The 26,509-nt window shown below is 39.0% G+C and overlaps 1 protein-coding gene across 3 annotated transcripts in view; it reads left to right on the top strand.

Moving 5' to 3' along the window:
* Positions 1 to 26,509, top strand: part of RGL1 (ral guanine nucleotide dissociation stimulator like 1) — a 205,325-nt gene that overhangs the window by 107,838 nt on the left and 70,978 nt on the right. For all 3 annotated transcript variants that reach the window (XM_039881255.1, XM_039881256.1, XM_039881257.1), the window contains one exon: positions 24,579 to 24,787. In XM_039881255.1, coding sequence (XP_039737189.1) covers positions 24,579 to 24,787 — 209 coding nt within the window. The remainder of the gene's footprint in view (positions 1 to 24,578; positions 24,788 to 26,509) is intronic.

Here is a 26,509-nt window from a genome sequence, read left to right as displayed (position 1 = left end):
TTAGGAATAGAATTTTAGTTTTAAGATCTATTTTTCTCACTGTCTTTCCATTTGCTTATTACAGTCGCTTCCTTCTTATTTTCCATTTCTCCTGGGTGAGTTCCTTTTTTTTTTGTTCCCGTTCCTTCCTGTCCTTCTGCATTAAAAATAGTCTCCAGGGTCTCTGGCTGTTTGCCTACAAATCTGACCTTCCTTCTATTCATGTAGGGTTCCCCCTCAGCATCTTAAGATCCTTTCCTACTCTGGCAAGAACTAACTGACCCTTGTACTCAGAGCTTTAACTGAAAATTAAATCTCTTGCACAAAGATGCTGAATAAGTGATTTGCTCCTGTTAAATGTTACTGACTAACACTGAATCGTGTCTGCATCTGCTGTGTATGGTGCTGAAGGAGAAGGGACTCTCATACCCCGACTCGAGGTGCATGTCCAAAAGTCATCTCTGTGCAAAGCAGTGACACTGATCAGCCGAGCCCTGGGAACCCACTTTTATCTGTGGGGCTGCTGTGGGCATCCCAGGGGGACCTGCTGCTGTTCTCCTCCCACAGAAGTGTTTTTCAGGGAGCTGAAATTGATTCGAGTGTTTCTTCATGAACATTCTTTGGTCAGAGTTGGAGCATTATGATATTCTTTACAAAAATGACTTTCTATCCGGTGTTGACCTAGACAATCCACAAATGAGTGTCTGCTTGAGGGATGAGGGCTTGTAAAACTTGAGATGACCGGGCCAAAAAGGGCCGATGGCAGCCACTCTGGTTTCAGCCCCAATCTGAATTCCCTATTTTACAAAAGGGTTGCTGATACTTTTCTATGTGGCAGAAGGTTCGAAAGATTTCCTACCATCTCTCCAGTCAGCTCCCTATGTGGTGACGTGTCCTTGAAAAGAACTAGCCCTCATCTTAGCCGAGCATCTAGTTTCCTTAACCAGAGTGAGGTCCTGTTTACACGCAGCTCTGTCTTCCTCATGTCGCTGCTTGCGCCATTGTATCAGCCTGCAGCGCTTTTCTGCTGGCTGATGGACCGATGAACTCCTACTTACCTTTCAAGTCCCAGCTCAGATGTCATCTTGACTCTTCTACTTCACCAGACCCCTCTTCCGGAGTAATTACCCTTTTATCTAGATCTCCTAGATAAAAAAGCTCCATTATAGCACTTACCACACTATCCTATTTTTTTGTTGGTTTGTTTCTCTTTGCCCTAATCTTTGAGTGCCTTAAGGGCGGGGGCCATTTAAAATTAATCTTTGTATTCCCATCACTTGGGACCATGTCTGAGCTGTACTCAGTGTTCAGTAAGCATTTTATAAATTGTTTGACTTTATCTCTATTATAAAACATGTATCTGTCTTTATGACTTTTTTTTTCTTTTTGCCATTTGGAAATGTAAACCTCAATTTTTGAAACAAAAGGGAAAATATTGAGTAAATAAGCTAGATTTAATTTATATTTTATACTTCAACTAATGTAAGGACACAAGAAAAAAAGGAAAACACTCTTTTTGTCTTACTTTTGTCATCATTGATTGATCTACACATTTCATGAATTCATGAAAATTGACTTAACTGTAATGGTGACCTCTATAGGTGAGATGGTATGGTATTTAGAATTAATCCCTAGGCTTCTTAGTGACATACAGGTTTGAGTCATTGGTTAAGGATAGACCTCAGGGAACTCAATTTCTGCTTTGAATTCCGAAGTTATTTTCCTTATAGTATTCACAAATCTTATTATATCTTTTATCTGAGGGCTACAGTGTGCTCCAAGCTTTTATTAACATAGTATCAGGCCAATTTGGCTTTGCTCTTTGCAACACATTTTTGCCAAGGGACCTGACATCCTTCTGCACATAATGATGAAGCTTCTCTGAGATTTTTGTGGCAGGCTTGTTGTGTAGGGCACTTTTTCTGGTGGTGTGCTTCTCTTGCCAGGATTCACTGGCAAAAAGGGACTTAAAAATAAATTACATAATATTATCTGTATACTTTTCAGTTTTAATTCGGAAAACTCAATTCCTTTTGCTCTCTTCCCTTCTTGTACTTTCCTCTGCTCTGTGGTCCTTCATTCTTAACCCTTAAATTTCTACTTTAGACAAAACGTAAAGCTTGTGCTGGAAGTTCTCAGAATCTTTTGGGTGGTTTCTAATCTGTTGTTAGGTGTTTTCATTCAGACTGTCCCAGTGTAATTGGCTCTGTCAAAATAAAGTTTTTTAACTGCTTCTGATCCTTCTTGCCTTTTGTCAGAGCATGCTTTCCTTGCCTTTTTCTTTGTATAGGGATTCAATGGCATGTATATTTGCTTTGGAAAAGAAGGAAGAACCTTTTATAAAGCAATGTTATTCTTAAAAAGGGATGCACCAATATTATACATAGTTTTTTAAAAAAAGAGAAAAAAATCACCCATAATCCTACGGCTGTAACTTGGCTCTTTAAACTTTTGCTTTTTGTCTTTCAGTCTTTGTTCACAGGCATGCATTTTCATAGAGAGGTTGCAGTCATGCTATTTATATTCAGTTTTGTAATCGGCAAGATATATTTTTCAGAACAGATTCCCCAAAAGTTGCTTTCTAGTTTGAATCTTTTGTGACATTTGTTGGATTTCTGATGTCACAGACGAAAGAATGCATTTAGACTCGATGTTGGAGGAGTTTCATGGTAATAATGCTTCTCACTGGTTTACGAGTCGTCTTTCTGTTCCTTTTCTTTGTGAAATCTCCCATCCCATGTCAGGGCCTGATAGTACAATCTGAGATGAGGGTGAGTGAGTGAATGTGCAGTGCAGCTCAGCAGGAGTGGGTGGCACCCCGTCCTTCTACTATCGGACAGGCTACATTGTGGGTCCTGCTGTTGTGGGGATGTGCTGTTCGATATGGTAGCTACTAGCCACGTGTGCCTATTGAGCACTCGAAATGTGGCTAGTCCAAATTTAAATGTTCTGTATATGTAAAATTCATACCAAGTTTCGAAGACTTAGTATGAAGAAAATAATGTAAAATAGCTCAGTAATTTTCTATAGTGATCATATCGAAATGATAATATTTTGATATAATGGGTTAAATAAAATATATTGTTAAAATTAATTTCACCTGGTTTTTTTCCTTTTTTTTTAAAAAAAATATGGCTACTAGCAAATTTAAAATTACATATTGGGGCCGGCATTATATTTCTATTAGACAGTGTTGCTCTAGGGCCTTGCTTTTCAAATGCAGGGTGTAGTGTCTTAGTTGGTTGGTTCTGAAATCGATTTCGTGAGTCCAAAATCAGTATTTAAAAATTGGAACAGAATGGAATAGAAAAGAGAATGGCATTATAGTGAAACTTTTTTTAAAAAAAATATGTGCATGTGTGTACTGAGTCACATGTGACATGCATTTTTCCTTTTTCCTTTGAATCATGGTTAAAAGTTTGACAGTCACTGTTCTAGAGTGGTCTGGCTTAATCGAAAGCATTACTGGGAGGCCCGGTCTGCTCTGTGAGGGGGCAGGTTGGTACCAGGAACACCATGTAGATTTTAGGTCTGGCTGGTGGAAGCTCTTCTGGAACTCTCCACCTACACCAGAGCCTGTATGAAAGTAAACCCGAGCATTGGTGCTCATCCTAAAAGCAGCAGCTACTCAGGAGACTCCCAGAGTGAAAGATGAACTAAGGATAGCTGCAGTTTGGTCACCTGAAGTCTGCACCTGCGTGCTCAGCACTAAAATGTCCCTTGAGTCCAGGGGTAACTTCTGTCTGATGTGTTGCTTCTTGAAGACTTCTTCAGAATTATTTCAAAGGTGGTGATACTTTCTAAGAAGCAACGTGGCTTCTTCATGACCTTGGAGACAAGCTGGGTTGGACAAGGGTTCTCTTTGACCCTTGGGTCCTCCACCCACCTCGTCCTGTTGAAATCAGTAGAGGCTCTTCTCTAATCTAGGATCGCATTAGTTCTCTTCCCTCTTTGCAGAAAACATGGCTTTATGGTACATAAGACAGAGGGGCAGTCGCCAGGGCTATGCTTTTGGCTGGATTCTAAATGAAGGCTACTTAAAGCCACAGAGTAAGGGGCAAAAAGGGCTCGAAACATGAAGTTTATGGGATCGCATGAGCCTTGTATTTATTCTGACAGTTGTAAAAATTCTTTTGGGCTGACCCATTTTTCCTTTCTTAATTAAAAAAAAAAAAAAAAGAATCTGGCAGGCAAGAGTAAGAAATGTAAAACATGTGACTAATGCCTTAGCTTTTTCTCCTGGAGCCAGATTCTTTAAAATTATACCTTAGACATGCTTGCTGTTTTAAAAACAATTGCCCACAAAAGCCACCAAACATTTATTTCTGAAACTTGTAGACTTAGATGGCATTCATTGTTAGAAAAGAGCCCCAAAGCACACTATTTAGCAGTTATTGAACCAAAATCTTTGGAGATTTGGCCCTGGTGAATTAGATTACCCTAGGGACTGGCACAGGACCAGGCAGCCTTTCACCTCTATTTTGCGTGAGTGTTTCCAGCCCTGTTGGTCGTCACCCAGAATTTTTGAGGGAGTTAGACTAAATGATCTTTAAGATCCCTTACAGATGAAAAGTACTGTGATTCCAAAGCCGAGCTGAACTGGTGATCAGGAACTGTTTATGTTGACCTCTTGTCGTTCTGTACTTATCACTAATAGTTCACTCATTCATTCCTCACTTATTCATTCAAATGTGAGTCCCTCCTATGTGCTACATTTGTTTCCAGAATTTTAGAGCAATTATCAAGGTGGATTTGAAGACCTCTAAAGTCTAGTTTCATCTCTCTGGTATTATTTTCTGTGTCTTAACCTTCTACACACTCCACACTTTAACCTAACTAGGCTACTTTCCTATCCTAGGGTCCCTTTTCCCTCTCTTCTGCTTCTGTCTGAAATGTCCTCCTTTCTCCCAATTTCCTTCTGTTTAAATTCCAGCCATCACTGAAATTCCAGTTCACATGCCACTTCTTCCTTGAGTCCAATCTTGTTTCCCAAGTGGTAGTAAATTATCCTTTTTCGAACTCAAAGTCCTTTGTACTTTTCTTGTGACACCACACGTAATCCTCTGTGAGGTCAAATTGTATGCAATTGCCATTTGTAAGTTAAAAATGGTTGAATATTGGCAATTTTATATGGTCCTTTTTAATTGAGGAGTGTTTAAGTGTGGAACTTAAATTAGGTCTTTTAGTAAATGTTTACACTCATGATTCATGTTCAGCTAAAATTCCTTGGTCTTTTTAGTTTCGTAATATTAATTGATATAAATAAATCTCATTTGACCTGTACTAAGAGAGTACATTAAAAAATGTAATGTAGAAAATATTTATTATTAAATTTTATTTTGTTAGTCTTAGCTGATTTTTTCCAGTTGTTTTCGAAACAGTCTAAAATTCGGATTGGGTAAGCCAACCTATCAACTATAACTTTCAATTCAGTTTAATAAAATTCCAATAGAATTATCTATTTCATTTATTAAAATGATTTAATCAACATGGCCAAAGACAAAACTCCGTTTTATTGCTGAAGACATTCCCCACCCATAGTACTACCCACTAATTTACGTTGCTTCACCATTCAGCATTCCTTGATTATTTGATTTGGATACAAATTTAGTCAGCTCTACAAATATTCAACTGATAGAGCTCCATCGTATCTATAAAGATCTAAGGAGAGAGTTGTTGGAATAGTTTTTGAATCTACGCACATCATATCTGTAGCATTCCACATTGCTTGCCTCGAGTCAGAATAGGATGGAAAGTTAGTTTCATATGATTCTGTTTTTCTCAGTGATTTCATCATATAGCTCATAGCCATCTGAGATATCGGCAGTAGTGGCTGGCAGGCAAACCAGCTTTTAGACACATCTATGATCCTATGCTTCTGTGAGGATCCTATTCATCGATGTTATGATTATATGTGCTGGTTCTTTAAGTGCCCTTTCATGTTATTTTTCTGGCTCTGGAGACACGAAATCACTTAAAGGGCTAAGTGCTTTCTTTTTATCGCTTTCTCTAGCTGGGGGGCTCTTGTCTCCTCTACCATTTTGGTCCTACCCTTTCCGATTTGAAGATCATTTTCCTTCTGATAGTGAAGATAGAAGCCTAAGAGGGGAAAAGTAGTTCTCTTCTCTCTCTGTTATCAGTTCACATTACCCCACCTATCAGCAAATGAGCCACTCCCTGCCTCATTCTTGTTCCTAATATAGCTGAAAAAGGCTTTTTTGCTTGACCTTAATATTTTCACAAGACTCAGTTCATTATGACTATTTGCTTTCATGTTACCAAACTTTTAGATATGTGGTACCCTAAGTATACAGCCTAATTTTGGGGCTTTATTTCTATCTCTCATAATTTGAACACCTATACCATCACCTTAATTTCTTCAGATGCTTACTTTTTCATATTTGAAAATATTTATCCTACCTTTCTTGAATCCTCTTCCCTGTTAGAGAAGGTTTATACTAACTTTAAAAGATGTCGTTTTCGTGACATTTGGAATACATGTCTGACACTTCTCAGAGAACATAGTCACTTTCTTCCAAGTTTTCTCTAAATATCCTGAAATAGTCACTTTTCATTAGTGATCACAAATATGCCTGGAGTAATAGTTGTTTTTATTTCCTCCTATCGACAGAGTAGATATAAACCTAGAGAAAGAAAGCATCAGTAGTTGTTGGTGACTGCTTGTCCAGTGGGAGGGAGGAGTCAAAGATGATGCTAAGGTTTTTGATGTAGCTGAACTAAAGAGAATAGTGGTGTCATTAGCAGAAATAGGGATTCTGAGAAGAAGAGCTCTTTGTGGAGGGAGGGTGATGACATGATCATTTTCATTTCAGACCTAGTGCGCTGGAGTTTTCTGATTAGAAGAGATTTTGGATTCGCGGAGTACGTTTGTGTATCATTCACACATAGGTGAATGAAGCAGTAAGAATAAATGATACAGAAAATGGAAGAGAGTCGAAGGCCAAGCTTGGATAATGTCATATTTAAGAGGCAAGAAGGCAGAAAGCAGGTAGTTAGGAGTTGGAAAAAGTATAGTTTGGGAGGTAAGGGGGAGAACCAGGCTAGTTCATTGTCATAGAATATGGAGGGGCCAAAGTTTTAAGATGTTTAGAGGCTTATGTACTCTAAAACAGAAGCAGCGTAACACTGGCTTTTGCTTATTTCAACTTTCCGGAGCATGTTTAAAACTAGAAGTCAGTATATAAGTTCTCTGAGGAGCCCAAATAGCTCTCGGTCCAGAGGGAGGGCCATCTTTCTCAACGCGGCCCACATCAAGTCCTAACACGTAGAAAAGTCGGTTAATTATATGTAGTCATGATGATTTTTGTTTGTTTGTTTGTTTGTTTACATTTGGGTAGATACAGCAAATTTGGAGAGAGTGGGGCTTTTAGAAGCAGACCCACTGCTAATAACAAACACTGGCAGTACCAGTGGAAGGCTATATTCCAATGCCACCTCCTCTAACTAGTCATTTAAATTGCCACCTTCCCCAACCGTGGCGCTCTCTACCCTCCATTGCAGCTTTACTCTCCTTGCCACTTAACTACTATCTAACATACCTTTTTATTTGTTATCGATTCATTGATTGCCTGTCTCCTGCATTAGAATGTATGTTCCATGGGTTTTGCTTGTTTCCCCCACTGCTTTCTTCCTGGAGTCTAGAACAGCACCTAGCAGACAGAAGACACGATTAATATTTGTTGAATAAATCATTGTAAGAAAACGATGGTTAAATACCAGGCATATGAACTAGCAGAGTATAGGTATATGGGATCATTTCGTTTTGGAATAGGCACTGCTATCTATGTCAGTGTCTCTGGAGGCAGATACCACAGTCCCTTGTAGCATTGGTGGCCTACTGAGTTATGAATGGAAAGTTAAATCATGCTCAGGATATTCTACTTCTAAGGACAGAGAATAACACATTTCAGAAAGACTTCCATCAGATAAATAAAACTTTTAGAATGCTAGTGTTTAAAGGTCCCTCACTGGGAAAATAACTTCTCTATGCTGAACATTAAATTTCTCCATGAAGGGTCACTGTTGTGTGATTTAAATATACTGGTTTCTTAAAATTTGATTTTTCCTTGACCTCATTCACACCCTGAGCAACTTCCTTCCAGATCTGCTGAAAGGAAATGTTAAAGGTATTGCCTGTTTCCTTCCCAGTCTCAGAGACTTCTGACCAGAAGGTATGGAATTAGTTAGATGTTGGGGCTGCAGAGAAATATGCGGTGGCTTAAAGTTGTAAATGACTGAACTAGAAACGCTCTCACTGGCTTTGCTTCCATGCCGACCACTGCTTTATTATGCGACATTAGTGGCCTCTTTGTACTTCTCATACCTTTTTGGCAGAATGAATCAGTACGTGCTTCTAACTAACTGCTAGATGCCCATCAAATTACATAAATCGATTTGAAAAATGCTGTGTTTTCTCCCCAGTTAAGACATAGCTACAAAGCATAGCTCTAGCCTGGCCGCCTCCTACACATTCTGCCCTTGCCCATGGTTGCCTTTTAGTCCTTGAAAAACCATTTTTTTTCCTTAATTATTTTCTTTGGATGCAATAGCTATGTACATGATTTCCCTGGCTCAACGTAATTTGAGTTTTTTAGTCTTACAAGCTGTGAAAGTGACTGAGGAGAGCTTTTTAATGTGGAAGGAAAGTCTCCCCACTGTAGAGTGACAAGGCGGTGTGGACTTATGTAATGGGCATTGATGCAGCACCGTTCGTTACATAATATAGTGGTCACTCTCTACCAGATACTTAAATCCACGTCACATTCAGGGCCATTGTGTCCACTTGCAGAGACAATGCTTTCTTTGTTTGCGCCAAATAAGCAGCTAGTGATTATTAGCTTAGCTATTAAGTTAAATCACATTCCTGGAAAGGAAAATGTTGCAGTTTTGTTTTGTTTTATTTTGTTTTAATGAGAGAAGAAAATGCATTTTTGAAAATCCAAACATACATTTACTGCTGGCGACATGACCATTATGCCTCTTTAACAAGAGAAGCTTATGTTTTGTTTAAGACAGTTTTAATTTCCCATAGTCTCGTGACCTCTATCCCATGAATATGAAATCTAAATATTTGCCTTCAAATAGTTTTAGTGACATGGAATAGCTATGTCCTAATTTGCCTACAATGGTGTCTTTTCTGTCTCAATACCCCAACGGAGGGAATTTTAATTTGCTGTTGAGTGTAGGACTTGAGAGTTTGTGATTCATCACAGCCCCTGACATGGAGTAGGCAGACTCTCACTATTTGCCATGGGTGGATGAGGGGTAGAAGGCAGTTCATGGGGTACCCTTCAATGAGGAAATGGGGGTCTGACACACAGGAGCCATCTGGCACTGCTCCTTCAGTGTGGCTTTGGAAACTGAGGGGTCTGGGTTTGATCTTAGCCTCTGTCAATTACTAGTAATGTGACCAGGTAAATTACTTAACCCCTTGAGACCTGCAGCATCCTCATCTGTACACTGGGCTTTTTGTAAGGACCAAATGAGATTGTGTATATAAAAAGGCTTTGAATATTAGAAAGGGCCACACAAACAGTAGAGAACAGTATTCGCAGTGTATCAGAATTTTCCTAGTCAGCATCGAACTTGTGTAGTAACACTGATTAACTTATGTGTCCTTTGCTCTGACCTGCTCTAGTCAGGAACATGTCAGGTGTGTGTATGCTTCTATTGTGAATAAAGCTAATATCAACTGATGACTCTGGAAAAAGAATCAAATTGCTCCTTTGCTCAGGGTAAGGAGAAAAGGGAGTTGGAGAGAGAGTGGTAACAGCGAAATTTTAGGAGAGGGCAGTCATGTCCAAGTAGAAGCAGATTTTTCTATTTATCACGGTTTATTTCATTTAATAATTATTGAAATCCTCTCGCATCGTTACTGTGCTTCTTAATCGTTAATGTTTAGTATAATAACCTGGGGCTCAGTGCAGGTTCCCCAGTTACGGGAATTTGGGTTCAGTAGGTTGGCGGCTGGACCTGTGACTCTGCTTTGGAGTCAGTCCCCCAGGCGGTGCTGATATAGTTGGGTCATGGGCCATATTTTGAGAAACTCTTGCCTTCTCTAGTCTTTTCGCTGAAGGCTTTCTTACCTTCTTACAGTTCATTCTTCATGTAGACCTGTGTTATCTTTGATCCTGGTATACTTGCCTATTTAAATCTTTTATGGCTTCTCATTGATAGTAAGTTAAAAATCAAAATTCCCCTGGCTAAGCTCGTCTCCTGCCACTCTTCTCTGTCGCAGTCCCCTCGGTCACGCCAGCTTCTCTCTATCCTACTGGCACGCCACGTATCCTTCTTCGGGGCATTCGTACACGCTCTTTCTCCACTTGAAATCTTCTCTCTCACCCTTGATCTGGTGAACGCCTACTATTATTCTGATCTCTGTTTCTTCAGTGAGACTTGCCCTAATCACCAAGACAAAATCTGATCTGCTATGGTTCTTTTAGCTCCTTTTAGAGGAAGCAATGATTGCTATTGTCATTAGATAATTGTTCAATTACCTGTTTAATATTTTTCTTCTCTGCTTGAATGTCAGCTTCATGAGGATAGGGACCATGAATGTGTTCGCTTCTGTGTCTGCAGTGTCTCATAATAGCACCTCGAACATAATAAAAGCCCAGTAGATATTTCTGAATAAATAAATGAATGAAAGTGGAATTTTGCTAAAGAAGCACCACTTTCAGCCTCCGCTTCAAAAGGTTTAATCACTAAGGTAGCAAGTGGGCCTTGTTATAAGGTTGAAACCACCATGTCTGAACGTTCTAGGATAAGGCGTCAGAGCACTTATTTGTTTCAGAAATAAAAACTTATTATAAATTCAGAGACCTCAGACAATGTTCTTAGTGTTCAAGGCTTAGAACCTGGCAGGGGAGAAAGGGAAAGTTAAAAGGCTTCAGATGAAATCCTTACTTTATATGCTGTCTTTCAAGCAGAGAGTATTGGAAGCTTCTTGGTAGTCCAACACCCTACAAGTAAACTTCCTGCAATGTATTTCCACTTATATCATGTAGCTAGTTGATTAGCTTGTGTGTTCATTTCCTCTGATACTCCCACGTGGAGTTGTAAAAAGTCAAAACAAGAGCATATTCCCACTCTCTATTTTCAAAGCGAGCAATTCGCTCCATGGCATTTACATCTGATGGAACAATGAGGGCCATCTCAGCCTGGGAGAATGAGAGATCTGTGTTATATGTAGTTTGATTCAACATCTCCATCTTGATGAGAAAGGAATTTTGGAGGCAAAAAAACCCCCCATGACTTCAGTAATTTTTAAAATCATGATAACTGAGTATGGAATTGAGATTGAAAATAGCTCAGAATAGTCATTTTGATAAATTCACTTCAGTTCTCAACTGCTGTGAAAAGATCGAATCAGTTAATTTTGTTTACTTAAGATTTTTAGTTCAGAGGCCAGAGTTTTGTATTTTTCACGGAGTTTATTAAGCCTTCAACTTGGATTTTTAAGTAATTTGCAATTTAATTACAACATTAGTTTTTCACTCACTACTACAAACATTTATTGAGACGTCTTACATTAGATATTATTCTAAATCCCAGGGCTATAGTAGCAAACAAGGCAGATAAGGGCTCTGCTGTGTGTTGTTTACAAACAAAAACAAGTTAACAAGTCAGTGCTGTAAAAAAAGTTAACCTGGATGCAGTGATCAGGCCTGAGAGCTGGAAGAGGGGTGGGTAGAGTGACACAGAGGGATGGGCCAGGGAGGGGGGAGGTTATCGAGGAAGAAGTGCCACCTGATCAAAAGAAGTGAGCGAGGGGACAGATCCACCATGAGCTGATCAGGCTACCAGCTGTTTAGGCAGAAGGAACTTAGGCAGAAGGAACAAATGCAAAGATTTTAGGTACAAATGAGCTTGATGTGTTTTAAGAACTGACTGGTGTGGCTGGGGCTTAGGGAAGGAGATGGTTTTGGTGGTGAGGTCAAGGAGGTAGGCAGGAAGGACACTGTGGGCTATGGTAGAATTCTGCATATTATTCTAAGTGTCGTGGGAAGCCAGTGGAAATTTTTAAAAAGGGGAGTAACATGATCTGATTTGTGTTTTTAAAAGATTAGTATGGATGTCATAAGCACAATTTTAAAGGGTATTTACTTTAGCAGTCCAGCTAAAAGGTGATGACCAAGCATTGCATGCTTTTATTGTATGTGTACAGACTTTTCTTGTTTATGTATACAGGCTTTTTTATTTGACTGAATTTGGAAGAATCAAGTAAAGGTTACTTAGAGAACATTTCATTAGGTAGATTCATGAGATAAAAAGCTCGTTTTTAGCTTAAAAACATACATTTAACTAATATTCATGAAGTGCTTATTGGTGTGGTTATAGGCTAATTTCTGGAGATATAAATATAAATATGATTAATCTTTGCCTTTAAATATTTCACAGTCTAGTGGAGGGTGCCTATAAGTCAACAAACATTTACAACATGCTATGGGAAGTGTGTGGCTCTTATGAATAAAATAGCCGTAAGCGTTTCTGTCTGTCTTTTGGTGGCCACATACGTATATTTTAGGAAAGGAATTGCTGAGTCATAGGATAGGTATGTTTCACTTTAGTAGATATTGGACTTTATTCTAAAAGTATGACTCGTGCTTTAGAAAGATCATTTTGGCAATATTAAAGGCAAATTAAACTATTTAAGTGTTACACATACGCATTAAGAAATGAGATATAAATTAAGGCAAGACAGTGAGGACGGGGAAGAAGAACAGAATGGAGAGATGTATAGGGAATGGGAAAGGTGGATTTTGGAGGTTAGGGGGAGGTAAAGTGGGAATGGGGATGATTTTCAGGTTTATGACTTGGACTGTAAAGTAAGTCAGAGGCCAGAGTAGGGGTGAGATTTTAGAGGAATAAAATGAGTTCCTTTTTGGACATGTTGAATTAGAGTTCCTTATGGATAATCCATAAGGCAATTGGAAATTTAGGTCTAGAATTTGAAAGAAAAGTATGAACTGGAGATAAAGATTTGGGAGTTACGCTAACATTTGTGTTAGGTGAAACTGTAGCGATATACGTATGAGATGGGCAGAAAGAGTATAGATTAAGAAGAAAAGAGGCTCAAGGTTAAGAAATCTTTCTACGTTGATGGTGAGCGAAGGACGAGGAGGCAGTGATCAGCCTGAGTGTCACAGGAGAGCCCAGCAGGAGCCGAGACAGAGTTGCGGTGCTGTGTGGCTCTGTGCCCAGACCACTTCATCAACTTGGATCCTGCCTTTGGACAGCTTTTAGCTATGTGACTTGGGACAAGTTACTTAGTTTCTCGGGGCCTCAGTTTTCTGTAAAATATCTGTGAAATGGGGATAATAAATTGATCTGCTTTATAAGGTTATGGCTACATACAATCTGCTTGGAATTATTAATTCTTGCTGTTACTTCTTGAGAAAATGATGTTCATAAACAAAAGGGGCAGAGAGTTCCAGAACTACCACAGGAGGTGAGTGCTGGAACGTTTCTATGGGACTGACGAGCAGGTGGAAGAGTGACGAGGGCCGAAGCAAACTATAAATGCTAGTCGTAATACTGTCCCTTCTTATAGGAAAACCAATTGAATTTCATAGGCCACACACAGAAAGATCACATGATTTGCTTGAAAGCATCTCGGGTCATTGACGTGAGTGTTAATAATGCCTTAGTTTATTATGTAGTCCTTTTATCTCAAGCAGTTCAAAGCACATTTTTGTTTTGAGTCATGCTCACAACATCGAGGTGAGTTAAGAAAGGTAAAGGTAATATTATTCCCAGTTTCCAGCTGAGGCAACTGAGAGACGTCACATAACTTTGTCTAAGCTTATGTTGATTAATCAACTTTTCCTTAATCCCAACAATGAACTCTCCTCATCTTTGTTTTCACATTGTCAAGCTCAGCGTTTCTCAAAGGGCAATCAGTGGCTCTTCTGCATTTAGAATCTTCTGGGATGCTGGTTAAAATGCAGAACCCTGGCTTTATTCTGGGTCCATTGACCAGAATCTCTGGAACACGGGCTCAGGAATCAGTGATTTTACCCAGCACCCCAGGCGAGTCTCTTGAAAACTGTTCAGTGTGTTCAAGGGAATAGATAAGTAAATCCCCAAATGTACATTGTTCTTAGTGATGTTTTTCACAAAAACAATCTTATGACATCTTATGTTCAGAAACTCAGACTACTTTAACTAAAACTTTAGAATCTTTTTGAACGTATTGTCTGATTTATCTTTGTGAGGTTGAGCCGTGCCTTTGGTTGAGAGCAAAATTGATTTGACTCGTGAAAATGAATGATACTACCCATTGGTCTGTTACCATAGCATAGCTGGAGATGTCACAAAGAACCTATGGCCAAAGACCATATGTATTTACATCAGTTTGGTCGCTGGTCCCATCTGCAATTACTGTTTATATTTATATAATATTGATTAGAAAGAGTTGCTCTCTATATTCATAGCTTCTGTCTATTTGCATGAGATGTTGAAATGAGCCATCTCTCTCTCTGATATTTCTAGCAGAGCAGCATAAAACTTAGGATCAGTTAATGTGAAGCTTCTGACTCTAGGGGATGGGGCCCCATAAGAGTAGCCCCAGGTACAGTCGGTGATGGCTCATGATTCTGCTTGCTTCCCATTTAGTTGTGGAGGATGTGCATTTATTTGTGTGAGTTAGCATCTGTCTGTCTGGTTTTCTTTTGTTATCTCTTTTGTTATTTCTTTTGTTATCTCATCTGAGCCACATAGTAAGGACTCAGCACATGTTTGTTGAATGAAAGAATCCACTCAGATGTATTTAGGAACAAAAATAACCAAATTAAAAAGAGTTATTCTGGCCAACCACTGAGAATCAAGGCCGCTAACAGGTACTTGTTGATTAATTGAACTGGACCAAGAAAAAGAATCTATTTCTATATCATTTTTTTCCTGCCTGCCTTCCTTATCGTTGGGTCTCAAGGTTGTAATAGGTTTTTATCCCCATTCGTTCTAAAGACTACAAATCCTTCATTTACTTCATAGATTCCCTTAGCACCTCCCAAAGAACAATTAGGTTCTTTGCACAATAAAATCTCTTTTCATACTGTTTTAACTGATCGACATCAAGAGTGGGCCATGAACCATGAGAATAATGAGCATATTATTAGGAGAATAAATATTTTCTTTACAGCTGGCATGCCTATCTTTTTATACGTTTTTGACACATTAAAATCCAGTGAACAAAATGGTTGCTTTTTCAGTTTCCCTGTCTTTGGAGAAGTTGGATCTATTAGTCCAGCTGTTAGTCCTTTCTATACTCTATCTTCTCCTTTATTTATTTTCATTAAATGTCAGCATTTATAAACCTACCACTTCGTCTGGCTATAGTCTATAACTTTTCATATTGTCATCCTGTGTTCCTTTCCGTTTCTTTCTAAAAGTAGAAGCAAATTGCCTTTTGACTAGAGAGATTTATAAATCTAGCAGATGGGAAAATTAATTAATAATCAGGAATTTAGAGCAGAACATGAGTGCTCCCCATGGTTCCTACACTGTTTTATCTGGTAGCTTCTCATGCAGCTACTGACATTGTTTTCCTGGCTTCATTTTTCTCAGACTTTAATTTACTCTTTTCAAAAACTGTAAAAATGAGGGGGATTTTTGTTTTCCTCCAAAGAGGGTGTTTAGCGCTAAAACATTTTCTACCCGTAGGTGTTAAGATTTCAGTTAGTATGAGGAGGTAGGATGGAAAATACCAGAAAGCATTTGATGTAAGAAGACCTGCTTAATTTTTGGTGAAAGTGACTGGAGCAGGGGAAAGAAAGAGAAGGATTTTAGTATTAAACATATAATATTTTCTTTTATCTGTAGAATCCTGAAGAGTCCTTGTAATTGTTCAACATGACTTCAGATCTTGCTTATAAGAATCCTATGAAGTACGGAGATTCTAGGCTATTGAGGTCTGATAGTCTTGGGTGTACGAATATGGAGATTGAATACCCCCTGTGATAGCAGAAAGACAGGATTGGTTTGATAGCCTCACTCTGCTGACTGTGTTGATTGGCTGGGTACTTTGAGTTGGACCCCTCACTTCTCCGAAACTGTTTCTTCAAGTAAAATAAAAATAATTACTGTATTAGAAGATTTTCGTGTAAGGATCAAACATCTGATCCAAAAGTGCTCAATAAATATCCGTTAACCCTCTCTTTCTTTTCATTTTGGGCATAAGAGTGGTTTTCTTAGAATTAATTTTCATCTTATGAAAAGGAAATCCTATTAAGAAAAATAGCCAGTTTACTTCAGTGCATCATTCAGAGAGACTGTAAAACAAAAATTTTAACTGCCACGTCTGAAAGTCTTCTTAAAAGAAGGGGTTTATTGGGCCGTCGATAGTAAAAAAAAAAAAAAGACCAGGTCCTGGGGCATGAAGTCTAAGCCGTCAGCAGCAGCGCCAGGTGGGAGGGGCAACATGGCCACCGCCCTGGAGTTGGCAAGCGTTTATATACATCAGGGAGGACAGGGGGAGATGCAGATCGTTCGAAAGAATTTTCATTGGCTCTAGATAAAGGGGGCTGGAAGAAGGTGAAGCAGGGCTAGTTCTGGGACACAGGCAAAGAGTCCATAAGGAAGAAGCCTAGAAGCTTTTGCTTCTTTGGATTGGTTTTGTGGGCCAGAATTTGGAAAGTTCATGTGTAAGCAGGATTCTGAGGCTCCTGGGGTTCAATGGCCCTGGCTTTTCTCTCTTTTAGATAATTGCAGACATTGCCACCTGGAAGTTTATTCAGAGTTCCAGCATGTACTCGGGAATACGAGTAGTCTTATTAGCTGGCTCCCAGCTATTAATGGCCCAACTTCTTTCTCTCATTCTCTGGCCTGCTATAATTTAATTAAGAACATCGCAGAACATTTTTTTCTTGTCAGGAAGTACTCAAGGTAAATGAAATTGTTCTTCGTACCTTGCCCTAGATTTTACCATCTGATAGTATGCTTGAAAGATACCTGCTTGCTCCATAGGTAGTCAATTCTCCAAGCCCATGATGTGGGAATATTACCTGTGCCAAAGGCAGCACTGAGAAACAGAGCACTTGCCAGAGGCCTGTGTCCCCGAGCTCTGTGGGAACTATAAAGTTAAATTTTATACTTGAATTTATAAGTCCACGTAGACTTTAAAATTTTAGTTTCGGAGGAGAAAAGGAACAATCTGGACAGAATCATTCCTGGATTCCTGAAATCCAGGGGAGTAATGATTTTACTGGCGTTTTGATAATGAGGCTTTGATTTTTATGCTTAATCATTATGATAATAGGTGATAATAATTGTGTGAACTAAATGTTTACTTTGCTTAAAACTAAACTAATCCCATAGGAAAGTGGGGCAGATAAGAGATTTCTTTATGTGGTATGCAGAGTAAGAATCAAACTAATGATTAAGTCTGGAGACATCAGGCAGTAGCCACCCTCTGCCTTCCCTCTCTCTACCTCCCCTTTACAGCCCAAAGATTGGTGAAGGAGCACTTTTAATCTCAAGAGGAGATAAAGCCCCATGCAACTAACTGCCTGTGGGATTTATGATGGGCTGGGAAAGCTTCTGGGCTGTGGGGGAGGCTTTTCATTCATAGCAGCCTTCATTCACGGAGAATATTAGGTCACACAGAAGCTCACTACCCCCTGCTGACCTTTGCAGACAGAGGTTGGCTGGGCTGCACAAAAGCAGAATGGATTCCAGAAAGCCAGGGCACCTGTTAACCTGTGACCTCAGGATATGAAGACCTTGGCATTTGAGACTCTGGATGAGAGAGAGAGAGGAGGGAGTTATGAATTTTGCCAGTTCACTCTGGATACCAAACTATGTGACGATTTGTGATATTATTTGGCAAATGCGACAATGACTATTTTAGTTCAAAACTTTCTCCCCCCCACCCCCGCCCCATGCAACTCTAAATCTTTGAACTACTCAAAATAGCATGTGATTTCTTCACTTTATAAAGTAGATGACCAAGACATTGAAACTTTAAGTTACTGCCCTAGATCCCATAGTAAATTGGCCTCAGAGGGGAAATGGAACCCATTAATTTATAACATCTTAATGATTAGCATAATGAGTTTCAAGCAGAAAAGTAGCATATAAAAGTGAAATTATTTTATTTGAGGAATAATAAAAAGCAAACTCCTTGAAATCCACTTACTTTTTGAATCTGTCTCCTAAAGACTTTGGAATCCTTAAAGGAGGACCAGGATGTCGGAAATAGGGGTTTGTGTCAGAGAAGATGGTGTCTGTTATGGATTAACATTGGGCTGAGCAGATTCACAGCCAGGAGGACTGTTATTTTTTAGGAGATGGAAAATACAACTTCCTGTTTCCCTGGGGAGAATTCCTGGACTATATGGGGGTTATCTAGGAAACCCTGCTGAGACAGGATGGTGGAGGGGGCTGGGATTTCTGTGCCATAAAACACTGGCTGTGCTTTGTTATTACAGCTTCTTTAGCATTTTCCTGAGGATGAAGGGTTCTCTTCATAGAAACCTGATCACGTTCTAACATGTGGCTTCAAGCAAAGTCCATCTTGGGGATCCTGTAATGTTTTTAGAGCACATTCATTTGTCACAAGTGTGCTTCTCTACCTCCACATATCTACTCCTTTTTTAGTTCAGAGGCATAATTTTCTACCTTTTCTGAGGTCAAAGATCTTACCAATCCCTTCGCTGGGGTGGATACAGAATGAGAAAAATCTTCAACCAGAATGATGGTCTGTCTTGCTTTTATGACAGACATAATCTGAGAAGAACTCCTGGGCAATGGGGTGCTGATAAAGCAGCTCTCCAGAACAAAAGCCCTAACTTACAGCCGGTTTGCCAGTTTTCATTGTGTAAATATTTCCACCATGGCCGAATTCATGACACCAACGTGATGTCATTGAACACGGAAGTGAGAAGGAGTGTATACAGTTGGCTCTCGCAAGCTGCACTAGCTGGCTCCAGCACATTGCTGGCTAGACCTCCATATGTCTGCATAATCAGGTGGAAGGTGCATGAGTTGGCATATATATGAATTTGGTAGTGAAGATTTCTTCTGGATTCTCCACCTGGAAACGCCACTGCAGATCAGGCGATATGTACATTCACCACATATGTGGGTGCTTCTCCTCAGTGCTTGATATCTTTCCTCCTGAAATCCTCTTAATTTAGCTATTCTTCCACAAGCCATTCTTGGCCCACTGCTCTTCCTGTTTTACACACACTGTCTGGATGAATGAAGCCGTTTTCATTGATGTAACTTCTACATATTTCCATCTTAGACCCCTCTCTCCACCTTTTGGATCCTAGTTGCCCATTGGACTGTTTTATTGGAAAATTCCAAGGATATTTCAAGTCAGACATTTCTAAAGTGGAATTCAGTACTTCTGCCCCACAAAAGTCTGGCTTACGCTCCTCGATTTTCTTTCAAACTATCCACACTAGAAATTAGATAAAGATTCTTGATTCTTTTTCTTCGTTTTCATCCTCTGCATCCAGTTAATCACCAAGTCTTGACAATTCCTGAATATGCCCTAATATGTCCCTCCACCCACCATATTCTCGATCCCTATTACTGTTGCACAAGGTGAGACCTTTATAGTTGCTTATTTGGAGTGTCAACAACTTCCTTACTGAGCTTCCAACTTCAAAACTTCCCATCATATCTGTCCTCTACCTGTCATTCTTCTGACCATGCTTACACCTGTAGGAAATGGAATCTGACTCCTCAGGATCCAACCTGAGTCCTCCATCATCGGGCAGGCCCCTGCTGTCTCTAACCAAGCTGTCATTCTCTTTGTCGTATTGCCCCCCTCACCCCTCTGTTCTTCTTAATGCGTTTGTGCTGGTCTCTCTGCCTGCTGCATCCTCTCAACGTCATTAACTCCCACTCCTGATTTAAAACCCAGTGTAAGCACCGCCTACTCAGGAAGCCTTTTCTGATGCCACCTCTATGCCAGGTCCTTCTTGGTTCTTCCATGACATCTGTCTGTCTCTCCACCATTTTACTCATACTGCATTTTGATGACTTACTGAACAACTGCATTCTGTTTATCTTTAAATCTGTACTACCTTGCACAGTGCCTGGCACATAGTACTGTTGAATTAATGTGTGGCCGATTAAGCAGGTGAGTAAATGAAAGAGAGATTCATTCTATACCATTTGTATGCACTCAGCTTGGGGTTGCCAGATTTGCCAAATGAAAATACAGGATGCAAAATTAAATTTGAAATTCAGATTAACAAATACTTTTTCAGTATGAATGGGTCCTAAATACTTTATGGGACACACTTATGGCACCAAATTTTTCAATTATTCAATTATTTGTTATTTACCTGAAACTAAAATTTAAATGGGCATCCTGACAATCCTAACCTAGCAAAAAAGTGAGTTCACACCCCAAGTAGAAGTTCACACAGTGTATAAGCTCATACTGAGCTTGACGTCACCTGCTCTAGGGTTTTAAATAGTCTATGTCTTACATCTCTGAATGTTCCATATGAGAATAGCTCTCTGTGCTCAGATGCACTGGCATTGCCATAATGCTCTGCCGTGTGCCATTGCATGCATGTATTTTTTCTTTGCGTGGCGAGGACATATTATCTACACAGATTTGGGCAACATGGGCAGATGATCAGAGCTGATTTGTGAGATACCTCGTGGCATTTCCTGTACTGTGGTGTTTTCTTGTTGCTACATGGTGGTGGTAAGGCATTTGAAAAGGGAATGTAACAGTGCCGTTGGTATTCTGGGATGAATTGAAGAGATAGAAATGCGTACCTTCTTAAAGTCTATAAAACTTTGGAAATGGGTTTAGATGTTCTTAGGAAGTTAAGACTGGAATAGGTACTCACTATTTCCTTTTCTGCTCAGGCCAGCTTGCCCGAGAACTAATGTATTAAATATCGAGCATGACTGGGAGTGGGACTTCATACTGTCTCCCAAGCTGATGAGGCTGTTTATTTAGCACACTCATTGTTAAAGTATCAGATGACTGAAGTATTATTTTGATTGAAGGAAAATTTTTTTTTTCAAATTAGAAACACCCAAGTTGTTAACAGTTTATGGTTTAGATGGTGAAAGAGTGTTTTTCTCCATGACTGGAAACAGAATTGAAATATGGCACATTTCATCTCTCACATTCTCTTTCTCCTGTTCCCCCTCATGCCAAAATTGATAATTATGGAAATTCCTCAGCTAGGCCCATTGGGCAGAGTTTTAGATGTTTACCCCACGGGAGTCAGACATGTTCTCTTAGGGAAAGCTGAATTCTAATGGCAGAAAGATTGGCCAAGAAAACAGTCATGAAACATTTTTGTGGCCTCAGTATCATGGTCTTGTCAGTAAAGCGATGGTCCCTGATTAAATCCAGATTGAGCTGCTTCCTGTTAGCGTGCTAACCCAGAGGGCATGCTCAGCCCTCTGTCCGTGTCTTGCCTCTAAGTCTGAGTTATTAAACAGTTGTCCGCCGAGGCTCTCTCCCCGCCTCTCCCCACTTTTCTCTGAAACTAGAATTCAAAGGTATTGAGCTAGTACAAACAAAAAGATCCCCAAATCTATTCCAAGGGCAATGTAGCTTTTGAACGTTTTGCTGCAAAAATGAAACTAAAACGTCAGCTTCTCCAGTCTAACCATAAGGCAGGGGACATTTCTTGTGTTTCACTTTTGTATAAATTTATTTCAAAATAATTTCAATAATAAGCACATCATTTTTAAGTTTTTGTTTCATAAAAGTGTACTTTATTTGAATGTTGACAAATCAGAACCCATCTTCAAAAACCTGGTCTTCCCCTCCTGTGGCAAGTAAGTATTCGGGTGCTTAGCAAAGGTGCAGAGGACATCGAGCAAGTGCTCTGACACCTTAACATGCACTGTTAATTTGGGGGAGGATGATTTTAGGCGCCAGAGCAATTCCTGTACTTCATTTTATGATATTGTCATTGGTGCTCACTCATTGTGCTTAGAAAGTGATTTTTTAAATCTAAATATTTGAAGTATTTTATGAGCCACTCTGTTACCTCAGACACAGATCTTCCTAATTTACACATGCAAATGCCAAGGAACAAAAACCATGAAAGAGACTTATGGGGATCGAGCCTGCATATGTAGATTTTTTTTTTTTTTTCAGAGGAAAAGAACTGGAAGGGAGTGACTGGGTTAATGAGCAGTGTGGCTCCATTCCCCAGGGAGAACTGGCCTCCTGCCACATCTGCTTTCTGGCAGGAAGGGGGACCCACTTCATCAGGTCCTTTGACAGGCATTTTTCTCTGTTCGAATTTTTGGCCACATCAGTGCTTAGTGAAAAATTAGTTCTTTTAGATAGTTATTACTTTCAATGAGGAAAGATTTAAAGTGGAATTTGCATTGTGAGTAAAATAAGAATAATCACATTATAAAATGATTTGGTAAGGGAACCCTGACACTGTCACAAGGTAAGGAAGCTCGATTTAGAACTAGAGCTTGAACATTCCTACAGACTGAGAAGCCAGACGTTCCTTTTGTTGTTGTTGTTAGCACCGGATGTGGAAATATATTTTTCGACTACCACTTTGTAATATCATCAGGCCGATCATTGTCTTGACCAGGTCTTTCGAAATGACAATGTAAAACACACAAAACATCCATAAATTTTGGTTTTAAGAAAGAGATCAAAGAACTATAGATGTTAGAAGATAAAGATTAACATTATATTCGTAAGTCCTGATTCTTCTTTTTTTAAAGTGAAAAGTGGCAAATGCGAATAAAGTTTTAAATGCATTGTGGTGACTCACTAAGCTAACATTTTCCAAACTTTGATCATTCTCATGTTCTGCAAGATACTCTGAGAATAAAGGGAAATTCGTTTGGAAATGTCATATGCCATATCCTTCTCTTGGAGTTTGCTAACAAGTTAGCGTATTAAAGACTTTAAGAAATTCTAAAGTAACATATTTGACTTTAACTCTGTAGTTACCAAACTTGACCACAGCCCCTTTTGTTTTGGAATTAGTGTTTTACACTGTACCAAGTAGTTAAAAATGTAATTAGACTTTGAAACATATCTTTTCCACGTATCTTTCTGGTCAAAGTTAATTGAAGCTCCTGGGAGACAGATGGGTACGATTAGATCTGTTCTAAAAGTACCTAAAGAGTGATAAGGAGCAGTTAAGAGGCCATGATCTGAGTCAACAGGCCTAAGAAGCCTTAAGAAACATTTGGTATTTTGCCTGAAGCAGATCCCTTTCCTTAGTAAACTAAAAATATCTTTCAAAATTAAATAAAGAAGAGAAAAAAGTCATCTACCACGTAAACTAGAGCCTTCTTATTAATTCCTGTTAGTTAGGCCATGGTGACATTAAGCTGCTCTAACTAACTCCCTTCTGAAAGCGACTGCCACCACTTCGGTCTTACAGAAAGGAATCTCGCCTGCTGATTTCCTTCCAACACTTTAACTTGTGACAGGCACAGTGTCATCATTTAGAGATTCAGCTCTTTCTTCTCTGCCCCTTTTCTTTAGTTTTCACAAGTCCGATTATTTCAACTGAGGAAAATCTGGTATAAAACAATTCAAACTTAAAGTTCAGAGAAATTGCCTAATGATTCTTTGCAGCACTTAGAATGATTATGTGCTTTAGAAAAAGCTCTTTTGGGTACATCACTTCTCTAGTGCCTATGAAGGACAAGTTAAACTTTGAAAATCGTATCTCTATATAATTTGTTAGGCACAGATTTATTGCAGAATGTAAAGCACAGCCATATTTTTCTTTAATTCTCTTCCCTAATATATAGTTCTTAAGTTTTATAGACTTTAACACTAGTCAGTTCTTAGGTATTATGGTTTATATCTCCAAGGTGCACTTATACCTGCCAATATTATTCACAGTTTCATTCTCATGTGACAGCTATTTCTCATGAACAAATGTCTTCTTTTATACATTGCAAGTTTCTAGAAGGCAGAGGTCATTTACTCACCCACCCTTTCTGTTACTCCCCAGTCATTAGCCCGGTGCTGCGTGTTACAGCCAACTCTTGACTGCTGATGATATTGAATCAGGGAGTATACTGCCTTCCACGGACTGAAGAACATCAGATCATGATCAGATCTCCATAGGATTCCATGGGAAACATATTCCTACCATGACTGAGTTTTCAAACTATCAACACGATGTCAGCTGGTTCACGTAAATCCTAAAAATATAAAAATCAGCTCTCCAAAGCCAATATGAGTTGGCACTGTGGGAGCTGTCTCTAAGAATGAGTTGGAAAGCTTACCATGGAACAATGATCGATAATGTTTGCTAAGCTCGATCCTGGGGTCATAGTGAGCATCCTTGATACGATATGCCAACAACCTAGTTCTTGATAGGATAGTGAACAGAAGCAAATGTAACCATGATGAAATAATACCTCTGCTTCTAGAGAGGAAGGGAACACTCCCCGCCACCCCCTGCCCTGCCACCCCAATTCACTCTGCTACACTCACAGGTGAGGGGATGGCCTTGCCTAACTTATAGGGAAATAAGAGCAGGAGAAAACATGGCAGGCGCGTTTCAACTATTTCAGTGTTTTCATTATTTTTTTTTTCCCCCTAGGGAATCATTTCTCCTGAGCATAATTGTGAATTTCTTGTACAGGTTGAAGGGGACCAGCTGCCTCCAGGACACACAGTCAGTCAGTATGAGACCTGTAAGATCAGGACCATAAAAGCTGGCACCTTGGAGAAGCTTGTGGAGAACCTGCTGACGGCTTTTGGGGACAATGACTTTACCTATATCAGCATCTTCTTGTCCACGTACAGAGGCTTTGCCTCCACTAAAGAAGTGCTGGGGCTGCTGCTGGACAGGTAAGAACCTGCAGGAGTGTAAGAGGTGCTGGAAACGGAAGGCTGTCCACAGAGTGAAGGCCTGAGGCTCTGAAATGCTGAGAGATGTATGAGGAAAGATTAACCTGAAGGGACGACCTTTGGAACAAATGGCATGAAGATTATTCAGCTACTTTATGGTCTATTTCTGATAAAGATATCTCATAGAAAATCTAGAACAGAGTTAGGTGTACATACAGTAAATCTACACTCAAAGTTTATAGATTTCAGTTACTACTTGCCACCCTAAAATTTTCTCTATATTTTTGTAATTTTATATAATTCCGGTGAATAATTAACCAGGAGTCTTATTGGGTGGTTGTGAGAATTAAATATGCTAATATATGTGAAGTATGGGGCTCAGTTTTAGATCCATAGAAAGCAGCTGATGAGCAGTGGCTGTAATGATGATGATAATAACTATCAACTGTCACCATGTGGCGGCTGCTTTATGAATATGCACATAAACATCATCCTTGGTCTGTGTTAAGTCACATGTTCCATATAGTAGAGCAGTGTACATTGTAAATCATACATCAATAATTATGTTTCTCCCTTATTTTTGTTTTATTTATAATTAAAGTGGGTCTTTTAAAATTTTCATTGCATCGACTTGCTATTGGGAGGAAGAAACCCATAAGCTAAACAATCGTTTTAGAGTCATGAGTGTTCTCATCCAAATCCTTATATTCTGGGTTTCCTGCATAAGAAAGGAAATGAGATAGGATGTTTGTGTTGGAGTTGTTGAATACTGATTTTTTTTAAAAATTGAAAGTAATATGTGTTCATGTTAAAAATTCTTATACTATAGGGAGATACAAAAAGAAACATTCATATTTTCTTATATTGCTACCTTTTCCCAAATAACTTTTATTAGGTTTTAAAAGATATGTAGAAGTAGAAAGAAAAAAATTAAACAGACCTTAGTCTAATCAGGCAGAAAACATACATTAACATTTTAAACATAGAAGTAAGACTAGTATGTAATGAAAAGTTCCAACAATTCAGAAAATTATAAAAATAAAAGTAAATATTTCTTTTTACCCAAATCCCATTTTCCAGTCCCATCGCTCCTGGGTAATCACTGTAAAACATTACTTTTGAATCCTTCCCAAAATTTTCTGGGTATGTTTATACACACACACACACACACACACACACACACACACACATACACATACATATACACATATATGTATATATTATATATAATATGTGTTTATATGTGATGTTTATTATTTACATCATATATACTGATATATGATATAAATACATAGTTCACAGTGTGTTCTGCAATTTTCTTTTTTTACTTCTCTGTATATCTAGTTTTTCGTTGTTCATTAAGGGAATTAACATATGTAAAGGGCTTATTAGAACAGTGGCTGGCATTTTGAAAGTTCAAGAAACATGTTATTATTTCATAATCAGCACATGTAGATAGATTTACCATATTCTTTTTAGCAGCTTTATAGTATTTATTGCATCGATTATTCTATGGACAGTTAAGCTCTTTCCAGGCTTTTAATTTGTTTTTTGAATTTTTAAACAATGCTGCAAAGAGCATCTTTGAATAAGTATCTTCTGAGTACTTGTTTGAGAATTCTATAGGATAATTTCATAGAAGAGTGATTGATTGGTCAAAATATATAATTTAAAATGTATTACAAATGTGAAAGATCTTGCTAGATGGCCCTCCAGAAACTT

Source organism: Pteropus medius, unplaced genomic scaffold, assembly GCF_902729225.1.
Source record: "Pteropus medius unplaced genomic scaffold, Ma_sr-lr_union100, whole genome shotgun sequence".
NCBI lineage: Eukaryota > Metazoa > Chordata > Mammalia > Chiroptera > Pteropodidae > Pteropus > Pteropus medius.
Note: the sequence above shows the minus strand (reverse complement) of the source record. Positions and strands in the feature narration are given on the sequence as shown.